The sequence below is a fragment of the Budorcas taxicolor genome, chromosome 2 (assembly GCF_023091745.1).
Source record: "Budorcas taxicolor isolate Tak-1 chromosome 2, Takin1.1, whole genome shotgun sequence".
Lineage (NCBI taxonomy): Eukaryota > Metazoa > Chordata > Mammalia > Artiodactyla > Bovidae > Budorcas > Budorcas taxicolor.
This window is the reverse complement of record NC_068911.1, coordinates 83,423,672-83,447,776: the sequence shown is the minus strand read 5'-3', so window position 1 is coordinate 83,447,776 and position 24,105 is coordinate 83,423,672. Positions and strand designations below refer to the sequence as shown.

Genomic DNA, 24,105 nt, shown 5'->3' with positions numbered 1-24,105 from the left:
TGGATAGATAATCTTGTAAATTTCCAAGAAACTGAAATCCACAACTTTTTGTTACTTGCTCCGTATCTTTCCTTCTTTTAACCTACACACCTCCGAAAGTTTGACTTTTTAAAAATAAGAATAACTCTTTTCTCACTGAAACAAAAATATTTGAAAATAATAAAAGAAACTTAGCAATAATTTGAACTTATATTGGATTTAACTCAGCAAACAGCTTCTAGTCTGGTGTTTACAAATTCTGGGATAAACCACAGAGAACTCCAACCTCCTAAATTGGAAAATGAAATAATTCAAAATGGATAATGTAAAATGTATACATACTTCCTGATTTTAAAATAAGATTGATATGGCTTACAATAAAAACAGATGTATTTTTTTAAGTGAGAGCCCAGTTTTCAAAACTATTCCTAACGAAAGAATATGAATTCCTTAGCACTTCATGGACCATTTCTATATAGTAATTTCCAAAAAGAGGGAAGAGAAACATATCTTCAAATGAAGTGGGGGAGAGAGAGGCAAGGAATAGAAAAGGTTTCTCTCCTTCTCGTGCCTTTTAGTGCTTGGAAGAAGGGATTGTGAGAAATAAATACAAAGCAATCAATTAACCAGGGGTTCCCAAACCCTGTTCTGGGCGAAGTTATGCTGTCAAAGAGGATTCTGTGGTCACATGTATTTGGCAAACTCTTGTATCACATTCCCTCTGCACTCATACTGGAGGTTCTGAGAGGTTCTGGAGTAGGGCAGCCTGGTCAGCTGTCCTGAAGCCAGAGTTTTCCAAACTCACTTGAAGATATTTTCTGCATAATCTACAGGTACAGGAGTTTTTGTTTGTTTGTTTGTTTTCTGTTAAGATCAACTGGGACACCATTTCCTTTCTTTCAACTCCAGGATTATTCTACCTCCACACATGACTGTTAACTCTCTTCCCTGAAGTTCCTGGTGGTGGATTCCTCCTGTGGGCTCTGGCTGCTCCCACTAACGATGGAGTGTGTGTGTGTGTGCATGTGTGCATGCACTCGGTCACTCACTCATGTCTGATCCTTTGCAACCCCGTGGACTGTAGCCCTCCAGGCTCCTCTGTCCCTGGACTTTTCCAGGCAAGCATACTAGGGTGGGTTGCCATTTCCTTCTCCAGGGCATCTTCCCAGCCCAGGGATTGAACTTGCATCTCTTGCACCTCCTGCATTGGCAGGCTGATTCTTTACCACTGTGCCACCTGGGAAGCCAATTGTCTCCTCCCAAATCTGGCACTTTAAATTGTGAATAGAGCTTCCTTTGAGGATTTCTGTTGGAGAGTCTATTCTTCTAGAATTGTTTTGCATGCAGGTCACCCCAGAAACAACAAAACTGGTAGATTTTAATGTTTGTTTGTTTTTTTTTTTCAGTGCTTTGAAGGTTCTGTCAGGGTTCCTAGTCAATGCAAGTGGTGTGTGCATCTCAAACTCGAATGACGGTTGATGTAAGGTTTCAGATTCCCTTGGAAGAAGCTTCCCCTTTGTCTCCCAGTGCTAATGAATAAACTGTTTCTCCCTGTACACCATTGCAGCCAGGGCCTAACGTTTTAGCTTTCCATCATGTGTGGAAGACCTCAACTCCAGGTTTTTTCATATTCAGTCTCAGTCCCCTGTTTACCTGTAATTGCCATTTTACCTCTTGTTTTTAGGTTTTGTTCTTCACTTTCTGGACCCTAAAGATGCCCCCTACTTTCTTGTAGGAAAAATTAAGCATGTAAAAGTGCAAACCAACCCACTGAGCTCTGTGTTATGAAATCTGACAACTCTGTGAGCACCCCAACTTACATCCTACAGTGCTCACTAGTTAGAGCTTTTGGTTAGTTACCCTGGAACAAGAGGGGACACAAATAGTGTCCCTAGCCACAGAGACCACCCCATTTGCCAGCACAGGGTGATTCCCTGAGTATAGACTGAGCTCTACACAGCTCTTCCAGAAGTCTGAAAAGTTCAAATTGTGTTGTACTATTAACCCACCTTCTCTTTAGACCTGCCCAGAATGTCAGAGGGAGCAAGGGAATCAACATTTCTCTGCGTTAAACGGTGACTTACAGGCAGCTGCCTCCATGTTGGACCCTGCAAATCCATTAAAAACCTGGGGGCCTGCCAGAAAGTGTCTTTAAGCTTGGCTCCATACTAGCGTTCGTGACTTCCCTGTAATGAATTGTAGCTTGCCTGAGTCATTAGGAAGATTCTGACCGGGAGTCAGCTGGAATCTGCTGTTTTTGAAAGACTCAATTTATCTATGATTCACTGCCTAAGCAGTCAGATAGCTTGGAGGGGTCAGCCAGGGAACAGAGCCCATAACCACTACTCTGATTAAATTGCAAGTATGTGCACTGACTTTTAATATATGCATCAGACAAACTTGAGACAAGAAAATAACTGCTTTTCATGCCACCTTTTGCTCTTTTCCTGTTCAGCATTCCAGGAAAGGGTTAATTAAAAGCTTCTGTGTGTTGGCTCTGTGGCTGAATCACAGGCCTAAATTGACAGATTGAAGCTGTACTTCAGCAAGATTACATTATGTCCCTGTTAGAGATAGCAACCAATAAAATCGTATAGTACTAAGTAATGCTAAGCTATTAACTTAACTATCTTTAACCTTATTATTGTTTTATATTCTGTGTTTTCTGAATGTCTTGTTCTACTTTAAAATATTTTGTTCTTAATGCGTATTTTATGTTTTGCTTCCTAGCTTATTAATGTGGCCTTGGGTAAATGCATTTCCATCAGAAACACCACAGCCATTCTGGAAGACTGTGATGGGAGCAGCAAGGTACACTGAACTGGGGTTTTCTCTCTCATAGTCGGTATAGCTGATAGTGCTAGTGAGGTTGATAGGTGAAGGTATGACACCTTCATCACTCACTTGAGATGTTCTTTTTGCCTATGGAAACAATAATTCATTTTCACATTTTTGTATCATCATAAGGTTGGTGACATTTAGGGTCCACCTCTACGTGTAAAAGAGAGTGACAAAGGGAATAAAGGTGGATAATCTAGTCAACCCACCATGGACCCAGTTCTGGTTCCACCATTTGTAAAAATGCATTAACTGCAAATTCCTTAACCCTTAGGTGAATGGCAATGATAATAGTGCTGGCCCCAAAGCTGTTGTGAGGATGAAATTAGATACTACACAGGAAGCCTATATCAAACATTTGGTGCTCTATAAATATTCACTGCTATAGTAATAAAAACAAAAATGAGAAAAGTAACACATCACATATAAAGACAAGATGATAAAAATAAAGTCATACAAATTCTTAAATAATTAATCTAAGGGAGCAGTTTTATTCTCTGATTCCACCCGTCCTTCCCCCTCCCCTACCCAGGTACTCCTAACGAAGTAATGCCAATAGCACAGTTCATGATCCATGGTGGAAAACAGCCAAACTTCAACAAATCTGAGCACAGTGTTTAGGGGAGGGAGTAGGGCCTGGGAAAATAGAGCCCTGACTCTGTAGAGCTCTGAGCGATGGCACCTCCCTCTCCAACATATGCTCCTACCCACTCTCATTCTGTTCGGACAGTTATCAGCTTGTTCTCACAGGAACATGGATTCAGGAGTCGAACTCAGCCCTCTAAAACTGAAGATAACTCTTTGCCAGAGAAATTATCTTATGATGGGAATCTAGGCTTGCTTTGCCTTGTGTTAGAGATATTACTTTATTTTCAAATACAACCCATGTTTACCTCTTAATTCAAAGCTGCTGCTAGGAAAATAAAAAGACATTTTTGTCATCTCTGTTGATATAATTCAGCCATGGATTGTAAACTTGAAGTTAATGGAATTCTTTCTTAATTAGAAAAGAGGAGACAGAAGGGAAGAGAAAAGTGTCAAAAATTAATTGAAAGAAATAATTTTCATGCATTAAGAATTCAAAGAGGAAATCAAGTCAGAAAGTATAAGACAAAACCATAAATAGCCCAAATTATATGAAAGTAAACTATTAAATAAAATGCAAATGTCTAATTAGTATTAAAAAAAACAAGCATAGTAATTCCCATTGAAATCATTTAGGTCTGGGACTTGGCTCTCCCTCTAGCCCCAGTGGCTAGGGGCCTGAATTGTGTGGTGGTTTGAATGCTCCAATACTTCGAGTTCCAGGTTAGCCTGGCACTCAGAACACCTAAAAGGGCACCCATTCACAGACATGTACTAATTGTACTAAATTTTGTTTTATTATTGCAGCTAACACTTATTGATGTCTTACTGTGTGCTCAACACTTGTCAGACATTACTCCATGTTTTTGAGATAGACACTATTGCTATCCAACTTAAAAATTAGAAAAATGAGATTCTGTTCCATTCAGTTCAGTTCAGTTCAGTCGCTCAGTCGTGTCCGACTCTTTGCGACCCCATGAATTGCAGCACGCCAGGCCTCCCTGTCCATCATCAACTCCCAGAGTTCACTCAAACTCACATCCATCGAGTCGGTGATGCCATCCAGCCATCTCATCATCTGTTGTCCCCTTTTCCTTCTGCCCCCAACCCCTCCCAGCATCAGAGCCTTTGCCAATGAGTCAACCCTTTGCATGAGGTTAGACAGGGTAAATAATAGAGCCATACTGTCAGAATTGAAAGTGGCAATACCAGGATTTTGAACATTTGAATAGAGTGCCTATATTCTTAAGCATTACTAATAAAAATGTTTAGCAAAGAGTTTGCTGCCGAAAGTCACCTTCTCCTTATACATTTTCCCCACAGCTTCAACAATTTAATTACACCTGGTTAAGGCTTATTAAACACAGAGCGTGGTGCTTAGCTCCTGTGCCTGATAACGGGGCCCTGAGGCTGCACCTTTGTGATAACAGAAACAAAGGGCTAAGATGGCTGCATAAATCAACATCAGTGGTCCGTCCAGAACTGGTAAGCAAAATATTTGTACCTCTTCCTTACCACAAATCCAACTTTCCATTAAATGTGACATAAACCCTCCTTGTCAGCTTCCTCAGTCAGAGGCTTTAAATGTATAAGGGACAACAGAGGCAGTGTAAAGTTCTTACACAGAGATAAACAGATTTTTTTTTTTTATAAATTGTTGAGTCCTTTTTAATTCTTTTAACAAAATTTACTTCAAATCAGTTCTGTTGGTTATATTTCTGTTATCATCTTTGTTTCTGAAAGTCATTTGCTTCTGAAAGTCAGTTAGCAACGCCAAAAGTCAGGCTTATGGCTTAGAACTGGTTCTCATTGATCACCAGAAAAGTTTATAGGGAGAGTAGATGGGGAAAGCAAGAAGCAGTGTGTTTCCCCAAGCCCTGCGCTTAGTATGAATCTGTCTCCAGTTCCTGCCTCCTTTCCGTAGAGAGATTTTCTCATGTCCTCTGGTTCCTCAAGACTTAGGCTCTGGAAAGTCTAAGGGTGCTGGAGTCTCTGGGTGCTGGAGTCAGTTCCAACCAGCTTGCAGGTACTGACCGTGTGCAGCTCTTGCCAACTTCACACTCAGTGATGTCATATTGGTGATTGAAACCAACCTTGACAGGAGTATTTACAAAACCCCATGCTAGAAATCAAGGGATGGTTTTCCAGAGGTCAGGTTGTAGATATTAACCAGAACAACCATGCCCTATCCTATTCACTGCCCAAGTACTCTGCTTTCCCCAATCATATTTCAGTAAGATACAAAGTCATAAGTTTTCTGTAGGATCTTTGAATGGCAGGAATAATTTCAGGCCTGCCTTCTCAAATTTTTTTCTGTCTCACTAGCAGTTAGCCACCAAACCCACTGAACGAGTAGTGAGTATCATTTTGATTGGAGACCATCATTTTGCTCAGGGATGACCCCAAAGCATGCACACTTTTTTCCTTGGAGTGTCTCCATTCTTTCTGATGTCACAGCCAGTGATTGCTCTCTTCATGACATTTTTTTTCCCTGCTCAAGATAAAATTAGGACCTAAGCATCACACTCTCCAATCTTCCTTTTCATACCTCATCCCTATTATATTTGAGGGATCTCTTTACAACTCACCAGTGGATTATTATAGCTAATCCAGATCTTCTCAATGTCATCTTTTTTACAAATCCTTGAGGTTACTCAAACATCATATTTCTAAAATTCTAAAAGGGTGACAATATTCTGGGTTTTTTCTTTGGCTGTGCTGGGTCTTCTCTGCTACAGGGGCTTTGTCTAGTTGCAGCAAGCAGGGATCACTCTAGTTGCTGTGCATGGGCTTCTCATTGAGGTGGCTTCTCTCGCCATGGAGCACAGGTTCTAGGGAATAAAGACTTCAGCAGTTGTGGCACCTGGGCCTAGTTGCCCCATGGCCATCTTCCCAGATCATGGATCGAACCTGTGTCTCTTGCAATGGCAGGCAGATTCTCAGCCACTGGACCACCAGGGAAGTCCAAAGGTGACAATGTTTTTGTAAGAGTATCTTTAAAATAAGTTATTATAAAGTCACCTCTATTTGATAAAATTTTAGAGCATTTCAAAACCTCTGTGTGTGTGTTAGTGGTTCAGCTGTGTTCAACTCTTTGCAGCCCCATGGACTGTAGTCTACCAGGCTCCTCTATCTATAGAATTCTCCAGGCAAGAATGATTAAGATGACCTTTGTCACAGTTATGGACATTTGAGAGGATTGATAGGTGAAAAAATTGTAAACTCATGAGCAAGTTGTAAGCAGGTTATTGACAATTTCTAGGATGTTTAATAAGTATTAATCAATAACAGTACCCTCTGAAATGCCTGTGACTTCTAGTTATATCTGGACTTTCTGGACACTGGGCATTCTATCAGAGAACATGGTAAGGAACTCATAAACAAAATACATGATTTTTAACACAATTTATTCTAAATTTGCATTCTAAGGCATGAACTTAAGAAATTAACTCATTTTTTGTGATGGTGTTTTTTGTTTTTGTTTTTCTTTACTACCATCCATGAGGGAGCCAGTCACCATATACAGTAAACACCATCTGGAGCTATTTCCTTTAATAATACAGTTATCAGCCATATCATCAGAAAATTCATCTTTTGCTTCATGAAGAACTAAAAGTTGTAGCTTGGAGAGTGTGAGAATTTAGTTTAAGATAAAGACAAATTTAATACTGTCTAAAGTCTTGTCTATGTTATTAATTTATTTCAGGGGAATTCCTAAAATATAAAAAATGAAATCACCTTCTTTTAAAAATTGGTAATTGGTTTTAATTTCTTTACATCACAATTGTTAAATTCAGCCTATGGCTCATTATCAGATCCCCTTTCTCTCCAGGTGAATCACATTGTTTTCGGAAACCATCATCAGTTGTTATGCTTGGAAGGAAGTTTTACTCAGAAGACCCTGAAAGCTGCTCCTTGTGACCCAGCAAAGCCAAATCAAAAGTGGAAATTTGAAAACTATTATGAAGACTGAAGAGGAAGTGATATTTTTATCTAGTAAACCCACTAGACACTGTGAATTTGACAGTGAACTTGGTGACCATATTTCTCCATGCTAGTTTAAAATTTTCAAAATTCATAACATTTAAATGAAAGATTTTTTTTTAATCACAATATTTGAGATACCAAAATTTAACTCAGGGAGACAATTCAACATTGGATTGGAGTCCTTCTTCAGCACTAGGTGGCCTTTTGAATTGCCTGCTTTCCACTCTCTGCTGGAACAAAGCCTGCTAGTTATCCCATGCCATCTAACAGGTAACTAGAAATGAAGACAGAAGAACTTGGAAAAGCACAATGATATTCAATGATGGCTGATCAAAACCAGCTCTTTTGACCCACAAGTAGGTATAATTAATAAGAACCTGGTCCTTTAGTTGCCAGTTTTTCATCAAAAATAAAAGAGGTAGAAGGAAAGAGAGAAAATTACTTGAGTTCCTAGACTAAAAGGCCTCAGAAACACACAGCCTTCACCTTGGTGAAATCTCTCCCAACCACACACATGTTTACCTAATGTTAGAAATAATATTAATATAATACTCCTTGATGGCAGGGTTTTGATCTAGATGACTGTATAATGTTTTTCTTACTCTGAGTCAGTGGAAAATTTCTAAGTGAGGAAGTCAAATGCTTATTCAATTCTAGACATGGATGTTTCCATTCATTATGTGCTTTTAAACTGCACTTTAAAAAATAGCCATACAAGTAGCTTCTAGATGTATGTGGATATTAAACAAGAAAAAAAAAAAAGGCAAAGAAATACAGACTGCATCACTTCACACAGTAGTAACTGAAAATAAATTTCATCATTGAACCTACTCTAATATAGAACCAAATAAGAGGAGTTAAAATGAATAAAGCAGAAATAGAGCACTAAAAATATGAAAGTTCTCTTATGTGAAAATACTACTTTATATTCAGTAGCATTCACACAGATGAAGTATGCTAAAATAGGCTTTCCAAGTTTTCAAGGTAGAAATAAAGTGAAGGAGACATAAAGAAAGGGGAAGAGAATGATAACCGCAGTGAAGAAGAGAGTTAAGAGAAAAATGTCCTAGATTTAGCCCAAATAAGGAAAGGGATCTTGCATCTCTGTGGGGGAGAAAAGAATAAATGCCTAGATGTGGACCTAAAGATTACATGGATACATTTGGAGACAATCCCAATATTACTCGGATCCAAATTGAGTACCTAATCTTAGGTATGCCAAAACTTGGTCATACTGAAAGATAGCTTAGAAATTCTGATAACCTTTGCATTCATTTTGTAGAAATTTGATGTTCAGCAGACACATAACCTATCTAAAAATCCCAGGCCAGTTAGTAAGAGAATCAGGATCAGAATTAGAATCAGGATTGGATTAAATTAAATATCTGGAATCAGGATCTCCAGAGATGAGGCCACCAGCCTAACCAAAATTGCTCCATGACACTCTTAAAAAAGAAAAAAAAAAAAAAAGCATAAATTTTCCGGTTGAGGTTGGGTGTCTGGAAAATAATCATGCTACGTGCTTGTTAATATTTTTTAAAAAAAGAAAGAAAGAAACCTGTGCAATTGAGTTGACAGTGAAACTTGGTGTCCTTAGTTCTGATTTCCTATTAAAACTTTAATTTTAATTCCCAGTTAATTACACAAAAGCAGAGCAATAACTATGAACTGGAAGGGGAAATAGTTTTGAACATTTGTATCATATTTGAGATATTTTATGTAAATAATTGATATTGCAGATGAGATGAGGAAATGACTAGAAAATGAGATAATTCTTTTCAAAAGAGCACCATGTAGGGGATAAAACATAAGTTAGTTGCCAAAGGACTAATTGAGTTGCTGACCAAACTCAGTGTGCTGGATGCCCTATGCAATTCTATGTGTGAGTGAAAAAATGTTGAAAGGTTTTCTGCCAGTCTAATGAATCTCTTTTTATTCAAAAACAGTTTCCACCAAAATTGTCAACTCTATTCAGAAAAAGATGAGTTATGTTTTGGATAGGTTTATCTTTGGATATACCAGCTGAAGAAATTCAAATGTTTTTGCTCAAAAGAACCCTCTGTGACCTGTTTGGTGTATTCTTCTCCTGGCTTTGCCTTTACATACTTATTATGTGAAGCTGTATTTGAATCCATATTGTCAGTATAGCAAAGAACTATTTTCATACATCACATGTTTGTTCTTGGGTAGAATTTTTAAAACAGCTTTTACCATGTTTTTCCCACTTACTCTAAGAAGCAAGGCAATAATCAGCAGTTAGAAATCATATGGACCTCCCTTAAAAGAGTATTGACTAATTGTGAAAACTACTACCAACATTCTTTTAAGCAATGTGCTCTAAATTTTTGTTTTCTGAAGACTGTAATAAAGGTATAAATGCCTCTAGATATTCTGGTACTTCTAATGGTAAACCCTTGGATGAGACACACTAGGGTCTTTATCAGCCCTGAGATCTTCAATAAGGGGTTCTGTTCTTAGGGCCTTTATAGAGTTTTCCCTGGATTAGCTTAAGCTATTTATTACCTTTTCCTAGAAAAATATATATGCATCTTATTACCTTGAACACAAGCATAGTTGACAATATTTTACAGGTCTTATTCGCTCAAAACCTAATTTACCAAACCATTTGAGTACTTCTGAGCCTTCCAGTTTGCACAGTTCTTTTCTCATTTTCAACCGCTACTCTCTTGAAGGATGACACAGCTGTTGTTGGTACAACTGTGTTTTATCACCAGCATCAACTTTGCTCAGTTCTGCTTGTTGATATTCAATCAACTGTCATTCACAAGGGCAAAAACTACCATGCACCATGATCATAAAGTATCATTAGCTTTCAACTAATTTGGAAATACTTTCTTGAATAATAAAGCATAGTTCCTTTAGAATAATAACCTTCAAGATTGTAAAGGGGAAAATATACCAGTTATAGTGTAGGAATTCAATTTTCCCAGTCAATCTTGATTTTATGGATGGCTTAGAATGATTTTCAAGAGGCTGCCATGCAAGAGAAGGGAGCTGAGGTACACCAGATGGTACAGTTTTTGTTTTAATATCTTTATCTTCCACATTCAAACATAGAAAACAAATTCCATCTCAAAAGAAAGTCCACGATCTTGAATAAAAACAAGGAAATTACAAGAAATAAAGAGAAAAGAGATGGGACTAATTACCTTGAGTATCTACTATGTGCTAGGCATTATTTGTGCCTCATCTCAGTCTGCACAACTCAGTAAGGTGAGTCTCCTTCTCCTTATTATGCAGACGAGGATTGAGAGATTGCGAGGGATTGTCTAAAGGCATCACACTAGAAAGAGTTAAAATCCAGATTCCATTCTATCAGGCTCAAAAAAAAAAAAAAAAAGTGACCTTCTTTCACAAAACCATCCTTCTATGATTTTTTTATTCTTTTTTCTCTTCTTCCTCTACCTCTTCTCCTTCTTTTTCTTCTTCTTCTTCTCTTTTTCTTTCTATTTCTTCTTTTATAAGTAGGGCAGGCAACCTAGGTGGGCTCAGTTAAAATCCTATGGTACAGAGTCTTTTTGATGGTGAGATGTGATTTTTGGTGATTTGATGTGACATTTTGGTCAAATCTTTTTGGGTGTTGAACCAACAGGAAATAGAGGCTTCACTCCTTACTGTTAAACAACTGAAGTATAGGCTTAAGGATAGTTATACACACATTTCTCAGTGGTCTTATCTCCTGACTTTATGCAAGACTTATTCCTTTCCATTTCCTAGAACAAGTATGAGAGAGAGAAGTGGACATAGAGAGATTGCTTCTCTGTGAATGATATTACCAACTCTTTGTTCCCTTAACCATTAATCAAAGCTGACAGATTGCTTAATTTGAGTGCAGGTGGGAAGTGGAAAATCAGAGTCCTTAAATTTAAGACAAAAACCAAGTCTTATAACTTTCACTTCACTGCGTAGATTGTCACCAAAGTGCTTTTACAGAAACTTTTGCATGAGTGTATTCAACAATTGCTAGAAGCCAAGATACCTTGACATGAGAAAAGGACACTAACTACAGCTTATATACATAAATATTTATTTTGGACAAATAGTCATTCCACAGACTGCTTGAACAAGTCATGTAAAAGAGTATCTCCAAACCTTTGGCCACCTGATGCAAAGAGCCAACTCATTGGAAAAGACCCCGAAGCTAGGAAAGATTGAATGCAAAAGGAAAAGGGGATGACAGAGGATGAGATAGTTAGATAGTATCATCAACTCAATGGACATGACTCTGAGTAAACTAGTGATAGTGAAGGACAGGGGAGCCTGACATGCTGCAGTCCATGGGGTCTTAAAGAATCGAACATGACTTAACAATGGAACAACATCAAAAATATCTAACTCCTGGTGAAGTTGAAAGGATGGAATTTCAGTGTTTCTGGTATTTGTGTCTAAAATAAAGGGGAAAAAAATACCATTACACTAAGTAGATTTAATGCCCCTGCTTTCAACCTGAAGAGTCAATTGGCAGCTATCACTATGATTTGGGTCTCTTTGAAAGTTTATGTGAGTCTTGCTTTCCAAAAAACAAAATTCTTATTTTCCAACAAATAGAGCAACTTCTAATATACTGAGTTTCTAATGACAATGTTTGCCATTGAATAAGTAGTAACAAATAATTTCATTGAAAACAAGGCTTTCCTATTTTGTTATTGATGGATGGATTTTTCGCAGTCAAGGATATTGGTCCTAAATATCTGTATAAAGTCTTTATAGTAGATATTGAAACTAAAACATATATATATATATATATATGTATATATATATATATAAATGGCTGCAAGAATACACAGAAGAACTGTACAAAAAAAGATCTTCACAACCCAGATAATCATGATGGTGTGATCACTTACCTAGAGCCAGACACCCTGGAATGTGAAGTCAAGTGGGCCTTAGAAAGCATCACTACGAACAAAGCTAGTGGAGGTGATGGAATTCCAGTTGAGCTATTTCAGATCCTGAAAGATGATGGTGTGAAAGTGCTGCACTCAATATGCCAGCAAATTTGGAAAAATCAGCAGTGGCCACAAGACTGGAAAAGGTCAGTGTTCATTCCAGTCCCAAAGAAAGGCAATGTCAAAGAATGCTCAAACTACTGCACAATTGCACTCATCTCACACGCTAGTAAAGTAATGCCCAAAATTCTCCAAGCCAGACTTCAACAATACATGAACTGTGAACTTCCAGATGTTCAAGCTGGTTTTAGAAAAGGCAGAGGAACCAGGGATCAAATTGCCAACATCCGCTGGATCATGGAAAAAGCAAAAGAGTTCCAGAAAAACATCTATTTCTGCTTTATTGACTATGCCAAAGCCTTTGACTGGGAGGATCAAACGAAACTGGAAAATTCTGAAAGAGATGGGAATATCAGACTACCTGACCTGCCTCTTGGGAAACCTATATGCAGGTCAGTAAGAAACAGTGAGAACTAGACATGGAACAACAGACTGGTTTCAAATAGGAAAAGGAGTACATCAAGGCTGTATATTGTGACCCTGCTTATATAACTTATATGCAGAGTACATCATGAGAAACGCTGGGCTGGAAGAAGCACAAGCTGGAATAAAGATTGCTGGGAGAAATATCAATAACCTCAGATAAGCAGACGGCACCACCCTTATGGCAGAAAGTGAAGAGGAACTAAAAAGCCTCTTGATGAAAGTGAAAGAGGAGAGTGAAAAAGTTGGCTTAAAGCTCAACATTCAGAAAACAAAGATCATGGCATCTGGTCCCATCACTTCATGGGAAATAGATGGGGAAACAGTGGAAACAGTGTCAGACTTTATTTTTGGGGGGGGCTCCAAAATCACTGCAGATGATGACTGCAGCCATGAAATTAAAAGTCACTCCTTGGAAGGAAATTTATGACCGACCTAGATAGCATATTGAAAAGCAGAGACATTACCTCGCCAACAAAGGTCTGTCTAGTCAAGGCTATGGTTTTTCCAGTGGTCATGTATGGATGTGAGAGTTGGACTGTGAAGAAAGCTGAGCACTGAAGAATTGATGCTTTTGAACTGTGGTGTTGGAGACGACTCTTGAGAGTCCCTTGGACTGCAAGGAGATCCAACCAGTCCATCCTAAAGGAGATCAGTCCTTGGTGTTCATTGGATGAACTGATGCTGAAGCTGAAATTTCAATACTTTGGCCACCTCAAGTGAAGAGTTGACTCACTGGAAAAGGCTCTGATGCTGGGAGGGATTGGCGGTAGGAGGAGAAGGAGACAACAGAGGATGAGATGGCTAGATGGTATCGCAACTCAATGGACATGAGTTTGGTAAACTCCAGGAGTTGGTGATGGACAGGGAGGCCTGGCATGTTATGATTCATGGCATCGCAAAGAGTCGGACACGACTGAGCGACTGAACTGAACTGAACTGATGCTTCTATATTTTATACTTTGAATTGACAGAAAGTAAAACCAAGAGTTTCTACAAATAAAGAAACATTTTTAAATGTTTGGGATATTTTTAAGTCTCTTTTAAGTACACAGCTTTGTCTGCATCTGGCCTTCTGTACGAAGGAATCTCATGTGGACTTTTACTCTGGCTATTATTTTCCAGATGTGAGGAGTAAACAAACTAAATTATCAGGATCCTTGTTATTCAGTTTAGGCTTATACATATGTCTTAATTCTGCTTCAAACAACTGCCTGAATGTTGCTCAGTTCAGTGGCTCAACCATGTCCGACTCTTTGCGACCCCATGGACTGCAGCACGCCAAGCTTCTCTGCCCATCACCAACTCCCAGAGCTTGCTCAAACTCAAGTCCATTGAGTCAGTGATGTCATTCAACCTTCTCATCCTCTGTCGTCCCCTTCTCCTCCTGCTTTCAATATTTCCCAGCATCAGGGTCTTTTCCTACAAGTCAGTTCTGCACATCAGGAGGCCAAAGTATTGGAGTTTCGGCTTCAGCATCAGTCCTTCCAGTGAATACTCAGGACTGATTTCCTTTAGGTTGGACTTGTTGAATCTCCTTGAAGTCCAAGGGACTCTCAAGAGTCTTCTCCAACACCACAGTTCAAAAGCATCAATTCTTCGGTGCTCAGCTTTCTTTATAGTCCAACTCTCACATCCGTACATGACTACTGTATGGAATGTTCCTAGTTTTATGCATATTAGCTATAAGAGGTGGGCATAGAAAAAGAGAAGGCAAAGGTTAAATTAGTGAATTTTGTTATTGATTACCTAAGTTTCTAAGTAAAAGTTCAATTACCTTTCAAAATCATATCCAAAATTCTTTCTAACTGGTAGTTAATTACAAAGCTCTTTGATTTTATAGTTTTGCATATATTTGGGTGATTTCCACTGCTCATTACTACCCATGTGTTTATGTTGATTGGATGTTCTACTTACCTTGTATTCTTCACACATTTTGGTATTCATATTTATTATGTTACTGTCTGATGTTCTATAATATTAGCAAATGTTTGCTATACTTTTGACATTACTTTTTATAGCCCTCTTAATTTTATGGAGCAGTGAAAGTTTAGGCTTTAAAAGAACTAGTGCCTTTCTCATATGGTCAGACATATTTCTTCTTTATGATATGCTGGTGTTTCTTCTTTTTCTATAATTCTCTATTATTACTTATTTTAAATGTTTTCTTATCATTTTGAAAAACTTAAATGCCCATTCTCCATTTGAAAATGTTCCAAAAGTACTACACCATGTAAATACATAAAACAATTACTATAAAAACGTCAGCATAGTTTACAGCAATGTTTTACCTTAGAGACTTCAAAGATATATGTATATATGTTTCAAGTTGTTGGAATTAAGATGCATCTAAAACAATAGTTCAATTCCTATAAAAATAATAGAAATGTTTCATGAACATTACATATCTACCCATCAGAAATTGTTTTTGCAATTTCATATACAAGTATTTTAAGACCTTTTTGAAATAAATAATGCAAATGAGTTAAAATAAGGTATTGTCTTGATTTTTGAAAAAGCATTTATTGATGGTCTTAATAGCTGCTGATGTGCAAGGGTCCTTCTAAATTTTAAAAGGCAACTAGAGAAAGTAAAATCTAGACACCAAAAAAACAAGGATACAAACTTTTATTGAGAACAAGCAAACACAGAAGTTCTTTGTTTAAACTGTTAATAGGTAGATCGATAGAGTCTGATGTACATGCTGTGTCTTTAAAGGTAGCATTATATGAAGGGTAAGTTTTATATTGACAGAGAAATAGAGCTGTTATTACTTCCTGTTCACCCAGCATCTAAGGAAGATAAAAAGTCAGGCAAGGAATATCAGCATTTTCATAATAAATCAGTTCTCCCTCCTAACAGCTACCAGAGTCCTTCTTCCATCCCTGAACCTTGGATCCCAAAGGCAGTAAGCCTTCACATGTCGCTCCCAATTTGTATTCTTAATGTGTCCTATATGCTTTTCAAATGTCAAAGACCCACCCACTACAATTGGAACCAGACCTTTGTCTTTCCTAAGTTAGAAAGAATCACAGAGCCACCTATCACTGTTATGTGCTTCTGGTTCCTTAATTCTGGGGTATACAGCAACATGGCAGCACGGGGCAATGAGCACTGATGCCAAATGATAGTTTAATGCTCTGCAACTACGTTGCCTCCTCCGTGAGCATTAAGCATTTACTCATTGAACATACCCTGCAATAGTCTTGTTGAAATCTTTCATAGCTGGTTAATCATCTGATAAGATATCACAAAGCTAAAAGGGCCAGGGTTACTATATTTTGGAGCCCAATCAGAGATAGTTGATTGGCCACATCGAATGACCACAGACCACACACCTCACTCAAGTTCCACTGGAAGTTGCCACCTCTGCTGAAATAATTCAAAATGCAGGCTCTGTTGATTGTAGGTTAACAACTGGTCCTGTCCTGTGGTGGATAATACAATACTGTGCTTTGAAGCGAAGTAGAAAATTATAGGGGCCACCAGTAATCCAAAAAAGAAAATAGGTTGTCCAGGTAAAAAGATTTAAATGCACTAAATAAACAGGTAACTGTCCTAGTGCATCAATCTTCTACTTAAATTTATCAATAAAGACCTAATTTTCCTGACTTTATTCTGAACACTTCCATTGTTGAGAATAAAATGTATAGATTCTATAGACTAAGCATGACAGACTTTGATATGGTCAGGTTATCAAGTATCTGCTTGGAAAAAACAAAAAGAAAAATTCAAGATTGAGTCTCACAAACACTAAATAATAGTGTATGATACTATGGAAACATATTATATGACAATAGAGAATTAAAGAAAGTGCCTTTAGAATGTGTGGGATTTGTTACACATAAATAAGCAATAATCTGAGAAGGACTAACCCAGGGTTTTTCACAAAGTGAGAATAAGCAAACAAAGGATTGAATAGTACAAGGGAGACTGTATTACATTCAGACAATAAGGAATTGTCTTTTTATTCCCAGGGCCAAAAAAATGTCTTTATCTGTGGTGACAGAAAGTTGAGGCTAATATATATAGAAGCATGAAATGAAAAATTATGGATCTAAAAATATAAATATAGATTCTCCCTTTTCATAAATATTCAATACATTATTTGACACATTGGTTTGAGTGAAGCTTCACAAGCACAGTTTTAAGCATCTTGATTTGGGCTGAGGTCCAGTAAATTATATATTCCCACCAACCATCAGAGCTTTCTCACTAAAAATACACACTCACACTCTACTTTGAAAATATTCTAAGATAATTATTTCCATTTTCATAGTAACTAGTACAGTTATGACTAGAGTTGTCTCAGGTTTCTAAGGAAAGAAAATTATTCTGAGATTCTGTTAATAAGAGAAAGTGTAGTAATAGAGAGGGGTATTTTCTTAAAATTGTGCTAAAGCTGTCATTTTCATGTTTAATGACTTTAACTGTGCTAGACAAGATTTTGTTTTCAGTTTCAGAAATAAACTATCTGATATAACTCTTTAGTCAATTGCCCACAAATCTTCCAACCCCTCCTTCCAGCAATCTCACAATGGGTTTAATTCATCTTGAGAGCATAAAGCCAACGTTTAGTAAACAGAATTTTCCTGACTGACAATTGCTCAGCCCCTCTAGTGAGAAAATTTAGTGAATGGTAACACCTAGGAAGGCGACCTAAACAGAATTTCACTCCATAGATACCAAAAGAAACAACTTAAAATCTGAAGGTAATAAGAAAGGCAAAGTATTCTGGAAAGTTTATTGCCAGAGTCTATAAAATCACATCTTAAATAAAGAGAGATTTGACACCAGACTTTCTATCCCCCTCAATGTTCAGGAAGAAAGACACAAAAAAGAACTACATTTCATTTCAAATAGCACTCTTTCATTTGATGACTACATTTCCCAGCATTGCTACTTTTAAAGGCAAACTTTTATAAATGTTGGATTTCCTGGTGGTGCTTGCTGTTTAGTGCTTAGCACAGAAGGCTATATTAGTGAAGTTTTAAAAAACAAATGTCCAAGAACGAGCCTAAAGCTTTTTGACTTGAGATTACCAGACTGAATTTTTACTAGGGTTATTTCCACATTACTCTACAGTGAAACAGAGATTCAGCTTTCACTTCTTTAAAGGCAACAACTCATATAAGGCAACAAAGATATATATCAGGAAAACCGAATTAGCTTTTGCTTTAGTGGGTATGAGAATGTCTCAGTTCCAGTTAGTTTATCATAGACTCGAATTCATCGATTCTTTGCTTGGTGTTCCCCTTTCTGATTTTCCTATAGGATATTGTATTGTATCTTGAATAAGCATTTCTGGAGAAATCACCCTTCTTCCCGAAGGTCGGCTGCTCATCAGGTGTGACAGGTTGGGAACTGGGGCTACTCAGTGGGGAGTCCTCACTTGCATCACCCTCCTCTTTTAATTGAGTATCCTCTTCATTTTTTTTCTTAAATTCTATCACGCGAACTTCATCTTCATCATCTTTGCAATCATCATCATCATCGTTATTAATTTCTTCATCCCAAATCTCTTGCTCTTCATCCTGCTTAGAATGTGAGGCATCAACCTGGCTAGGTTTCTGAAATCCTAACCATTCAATTTCGGTTGCCTGAAGAGCTGTGTTCTCCAGCTCCTCATCTTCTCTCTCCTCTAGAGGTTGTTCAGAAATACTTTCCCTTTGTCTGCTTATTTCTTGGTTGCTGCTGCTCAAAGGAATCTTCTCCCACTGATGCCCTGTAGCAAAATCAATTGGTAGTTGATATGTGTAGAGATTTCAAAATACCCACATATTCTCCAGATTATATTTCTGTACAACCATTTTCCAGCATATATTTTATGACATATTGTTCTGTGGGTTATTAATATGTTTTACACAATGGAACAGGCTACCCCATCAAATTATCTCAGAAAACACTGCATTAAACACAAGTAAGCTTCCTCAGAATTTATCTGAACCTTTAAAATGCTAATGAATATTAGGATCCAGCAACCCAACCTCATTTTACTATGGAAATTTTTGTTATGGATGACTGTTGCAAGGTAATCAAACCAGTCAGTCCTAAAGGAAATCAACCCTGGATATTCTTTGGAAGGACTGTTGCTAAAGCTGAAGCTCCAGTCCTTTGGCTACCTGATCCTAAGAGCTGTCTCATTGGAAAAGACCCTGGTGCTGGGAAAGATTGAAGGCAAAAGGAGAATGGATTGGCAGAGGATGAGATGGTTAGACAGCATTATTGGTTCAATGGTCATGAATGCGAGCAAACTCGGGGAGCTAATGGAGGAGCCTGGTGTGTCAGACACAACTTAGCAACTGAACAACAACTAGCGACTGAACAACAACTATATCTAGTGAGACTGGTATTTCATGAGACACTTTTAAAAATCCTGTCTAGCTTATCATAACTGGGTATATGAATATGTTAAAACACACACACACACACACACACAGGGACCTGTTTCCTAAACACACATGGATATTCCTCAAAGAAAATTAGAAAAATATCTCACAGTGAAAAAAGACTTCCTTCCAACAGTAAAAATAATGAAATAATGACTGCCAATGACTGTTCTCACTCAGAATAGCAAATTCAGTATTTGCCACCATGCTTCTCAGAGCTGTCCTAAAATAGCAAGGTGTAGAGAAGGAGCAGGCAACCACAGATGGCCAAGAGACAGGTGCTGGGCTAATCAAGGCACCAAGTCCACCAAAGGACACACAGTATAGTCTAGGATCTGCCACTGACTGCTAGCGAGTCAAGATTTAAAAATCACACTGAGGTCATATCTAGCTAATGCTAGATTAGCCTACTGTTTTAGACACGTCCTCAGCGGACAACTAATTGACTCAAGTGGTTTGGTACTATGTGGTGACTTTAAAAAGGCTCATTTAATTCACTGCAATTTTCACTTTTCAAACAGATCCTATCAGCATAACATTTATTGAGCATGCAAAAACCAATTAATAAGGAGAGCGTAGAGATTGTTTTCAGAGCTTTCACCCCTAAAGGACTTCAGTGAGAAGCTTCAGCCTGCAGTGTGCCTGACTCAAGGTTATGTTTACTATTCTCTTTCAACACCATTGTTGTTTATTTACTAAGTCATGTCCGATTCCTTTACAACCCCATGGACTGTAGCCTGCCAGACTCCTCTGTCCATGGGATTGCCCAGACAAGAATACTAGAGTCTTTAAGTAAAACAAGAGGCACTGTTTCTGTTTGCCTTTCTCCTCCACAGCTTCCTATTTTCACTGAAAGATGTTAACAAGTCCATTTCCATTGAAGATTTTTCATTCTCTTTTCATTTTATTTTCCCAACTATAATTGTAAAGTTATACAAACAGATAGAAGTAAAGATGGATCATCACTCCTCATTACTTGTGCACAGCTCCTATCAGGCCACTGGCATCCAGTCAGTATTCTTTACATTATAAATACACATTATAATGTTTACTATAATCTTGTTTGGTTTTCTTTTTTTCACAAGAACCAAAGAAACTGATCTTTTGTCTCTTATTCATGACACGGGCATAGAGTTGTCATGCATGAAATTACTTCTGTCTTTAAAGTATAGTATTTTTCTCAGTGTTTTTAACATTTTCCTATTTTTCAACCCAAGAGTATTTGCTCCAGAGACTTTTTAGCTGTTTGCCACTGTGAAAATAAAAGATACCAAAATGTGTCCTTCTAACCCTACAGCAGAAACATATATTCCACCAAACACAAAAGGATTCATGCAGGGAAAAATTCACCCTGAGACTACCCACTTTTAAAAATCAAGACTGCTTTTATTCTTTATTTAAAGAAAATGAAAGATCTTAGAGAACTATTGTCTCCAGCTGACCTTCTGGTCAGAAACTTGAAAGGGACTCTAGATAAAAGTTGAGATCTCTGTCTTTGAGAGTTTGCTTGCTCATTGGCAGCATAAGGGTTAGGGCAAGAGATTATTTAGTTCATTTCATAGGGTTTAGGTCTTAATAAATTAACTGTGGTAATGTAAGAACATGACAATGACTGCGGCTTATGACATGATTCCATGAGGGACTATGCAGTCAGCAGACAGACTGAGAGGTGTCCAGACAAGGCGGACAAACTCAGGAAACTGCCAACAACCATGGCACCTACTATTTTATATGGTGTTCTAATATTTCAATCAATAATTCTTCAATGTTTTGCTTGTTAAGGTCCTAAATAAACTAAGTCACTTAGGTCTACCAAGCTGGTTTCAATTTTGAGATAAGATATTTATGCCTGCAAGAGATGATATGAATAATTAATTAATAGATTTTTATCTTGCACTTTATTTGGAAATTATTTGAATGTAAGTGTTTCCTTAGAAGTCTGAAACACTTTGTGTCGCTTAGACTCTTGAGTTTATTTGTAAAATAATATAATTATTTAAAAATCCATGTTCTTTTTACTCAGGCATTTTCTGAAAGGACACAATTAGAATTAACTTCATCACTGGGAAGATTTCTTTGACAAGAATTAGGTAACCATTTTGTACTTACCTCAGAGGCCTAGAATTTTCCTATAGATCAAATAAATTTATAAGATTATTTTAAACTGTATGTCAATGGTAAACTTTTAGGATAAATCAATTTTTGAAACATTTACAATTTGCAAGGTGCCTGACACAGACTTGAAGACACTAAATCAAAAGAAAAGGTTGATACTGTTGACTAATTTATTAAGATGCAGATGTCATATCATCAAGTCAAAGTGTGCCATGCAATTATACAGATCCATGCAGTTTCAGTCTTGAAGAGTCTATAATGCTTTCTAAGGTAGAACCCACAGATAAGTCCAGACTCCCGTATCTGCCTAAAACAGCATGACTTCAAAATGACTTGTGGATTCCTTTTTTAATACCACACTCATACAACATCCCATGCAAAAACTGCCCTCCATATCCAGTCAAACAATTTCTGTGTACAAGGTGGAAGTTCCTCTTACCTTCTCTCAATGCCATTTCATCAACACTTGTTTCTTGGAGAGAAAGATCTGTGATAGCCTTACGAACAACATAGAGCTTCTCTTCTGGTTTTTCTGGAGGGAAAAACCCCATAAGATAAATATGTTAACATTTAAGTAGTTTAAGATAAAGAAATTACCAATTTAGACCCTAATGAGGTAGATTATTTTTTGTGGTCACTAAAATAACTATTTCACTCTTCGAACTCATTTCTTCACTGAGTTCTTTACTTGTAAACATAATGATAATCTTTTCTTTAATGTCTGTATAAGGTATAATACCATGAATTCTGATACTTTCAGATAGATTTAGAAAGAAAAATTGAATTTACGAATTCCCTTTAACCAAATAATAATGGAGCTGCCCATATAATGATAAATAACAGAAGTTAACATTTAACAAACAATAATTTTCACAATAACTCTACAACTATCAGTACTATTATCTGCCTTCTTCTAATGAGACAACTAATGCTTCAGGAGGCCAGGAAAGTTGTCCAGGATGACAGAACTCTCAAATAAATGAGCTTGGATTTGACCCAAGGCAGAGGTTTAGTCCTTATGCTCTGAAGCCCCAACAGGATAAGGGGCCACATTTGGGCAAGGACAAGAGTGGAAGGATGTGCCATTTACTCCTTCATAACAGTTTATCCAAAGACTCCTGAGTGAGTTCACAAATCAAATCAAAGCAAATTAGAGAGAAGGAAAATGCTTTACCTTTTAGAATCTTCTCATCCATGGATGAGCTGAGCAGTATGTCCTCTTGTAATTTTTCGCTTTTCTCCTGATTTCTTTCTGTGGGTACATCAAGTCTAGGTTCTACCCTGCAGTATGGTGGGGTGCCATCCACGTCACTGGCTTCTTCTGTGATTTTAGTAATCTTTTGTTGACCGTTTTCAGGGGGTGTATCCCCGTTACACTCCACCTGACTGAATGTCACTGGTACGTCTGTCATAATGTACAGTTGAGTCCCAGTCAGAGAGAGCTTTGGGGAAGATCCTTGATCCTTGATAAGTTCTCTTGCCTTCAAATCCAACTCCTACTCTAAGAACACAGATTATTTACTTTAGTGCATAATAACAAGCTTCTTTTCCTAAAGATATCCAGATAGAGAGTAGAACAAAAGTAACAGAATTTGTCAGATTTGCACCAATCCACGAGCAAGAGTCCAGCCAATCACCACCTTGTTTGTTGCTCAGCAGTTCCACTTGCAGAATTAATGGCAGTCTTTTGATTTACATAAGCAAACAATCCGAGGCAATCAGGCTTTTGTGTTGGCATGTAGAGGGGGACTTTCAGCTTGTCAGTCCCCCTCTGGGAACAGAGATTTTTGTCCCTTTTCATAATGGTCCTTTGTCATTTTCCTTGTAACAGGAGCCACAATTGTTCCACAGCTTTAATCCAGAGAGAATGACCACCTTGAGGCATATTAGTTCTGTGTAACCAGCTTAACATTTCCAAACAGATTTTGCTCAAGTAAAACCTCAGCTATTTTATAAAGGACAATGGCATCATTTCTTATTTTTTAAAGAATGAAAACAGCTTATCAAAAACATGTAAACAAGGCAACTTTATTGTACATCACTCTGGCAGCAGATTCCACAGTATGCTTTCAGGAACCCACAGAAATAGACCTAAGAAAAAACAAACACAAATTCTGCCATTTTGCTAATATCAAATATTTTACATTTCAGAGTAATTTAGTTGGTCTATAGCTTCTTATTTTAGTTTATTCACTTCAATAATAGCTCAATTCATCCTATAAAACCCTAGAATAATTGCCTCCATGAAATTTTCCCTTTCCCCAATCAGAATTACTTTCAATATCCCCTACTGATGTTGCATGATGCTTGTAAAATGATAAGATACCAACACTGCCTACCCTTGGGGGAAACAGGTGATTATATAAAACATGTGTCCCCTACCACTCCTTCCTTCTTAAAGTAAGATATTAATTCTTAGTTTGTGTGTGGATTTCTTATAGACAATCATGTTTTCTTATTTTTATTATTGTTTTAATTCCATCATGGTGCTTTATTTTTTAATTTTTATTGGAGGGTAGTTGATTTACAATGTTGTGCTAGTTTCTGCTGTACATCAAAGTGAATCAATATAAGTAAATCCACTCTTTTTTTAGATTCTTTCCCCATATAGGCCATTACAGGGTATTGAATAGAGTTTCCAGTGCTATACAGTAGTTCTTTATTAGTTATCTGTTTTATATGTGAAAAGCCAGTTGCTCAGTCATATCCAATTCTTTGCAACCTCAGGGACTATAACGGGCCAGTCTCCTCTGTCCATG

At 37.5% G+C, this 24,105-nt stretch overlaps 2 protein-coding genes across 2 annotated transcripts in view; one reads left to right on the top strand and one right to left on the bottom strand.

The window, feature by feature from the left end:
* Positions 1-7,375, top strand: part of GALNT5 (polypeptide N-acetylgalactosaminyltransferase 5) — a 38,765-nt gene extending 31,390 nt beyond the window's left edge. Inside the window, exons 8-10 of the mRNA XM_052636183.1 lie at positions 2,710-2,790; positions 4,726-4,887; positions 7,235-7,375. Of these exons, the coding sequence (XP_052492143.1) occupies positions 2,710-2,790; positions 4,726-4,887; positions 7,235-7,375 (384 nt within the window). The remainder of the gene's footprint in view (positions 1-2,709; positions 2,791-4,725; positions 4,888-7,234) is intronic.
* A 10,674-nt stretch (positions 7,376-18,049) lies between these two features.
* On the bottom strand, positions 18,050-22,758 carry ERMN (ermin). Its single transcript, XM_052636212.1, has 3 exons — positions 22,521-22,758; positions 21,786-21,878; positions 18,050-18,567 (listed from the first exon to the last, which is right to left on the bottom strand). Exons 1-3 carry the CDS (start codon positions 22,756-22,758, stop codon positions 18,050-18,052), a joined length of 849 nt encoding a protein of 282 aa, XP_052492172.1.
* Positions 22,759-24,105: the final 1,347 nt, after the last annotated feature.

Excerpts from the sequence above, each read along its gene's own strand:
- ERMN (XM_052636212.1), bottom strand. The coding sequence starts at position 22,758 with ATGACAGACGTACCAGTGACATTCAGTCAGGTGGAGTGTAACGGGGAT. Across the intron at positions 21,879-22,520 it reads GGATGAGAAGATTCTAAAAG|AAAAACCAGAAGAGAAGCTC; the intron begins GTAAAGCATTTT and ends TTTTCCCTCCAG. Across the intron at positions 18,568-21,785 it reads TGAAATGGCATTGAGAGAAG|GGCATCAGTGGGAGAAGATT; the intron begins GTAAGAGGAACT and ends ATTTTGCTACAG.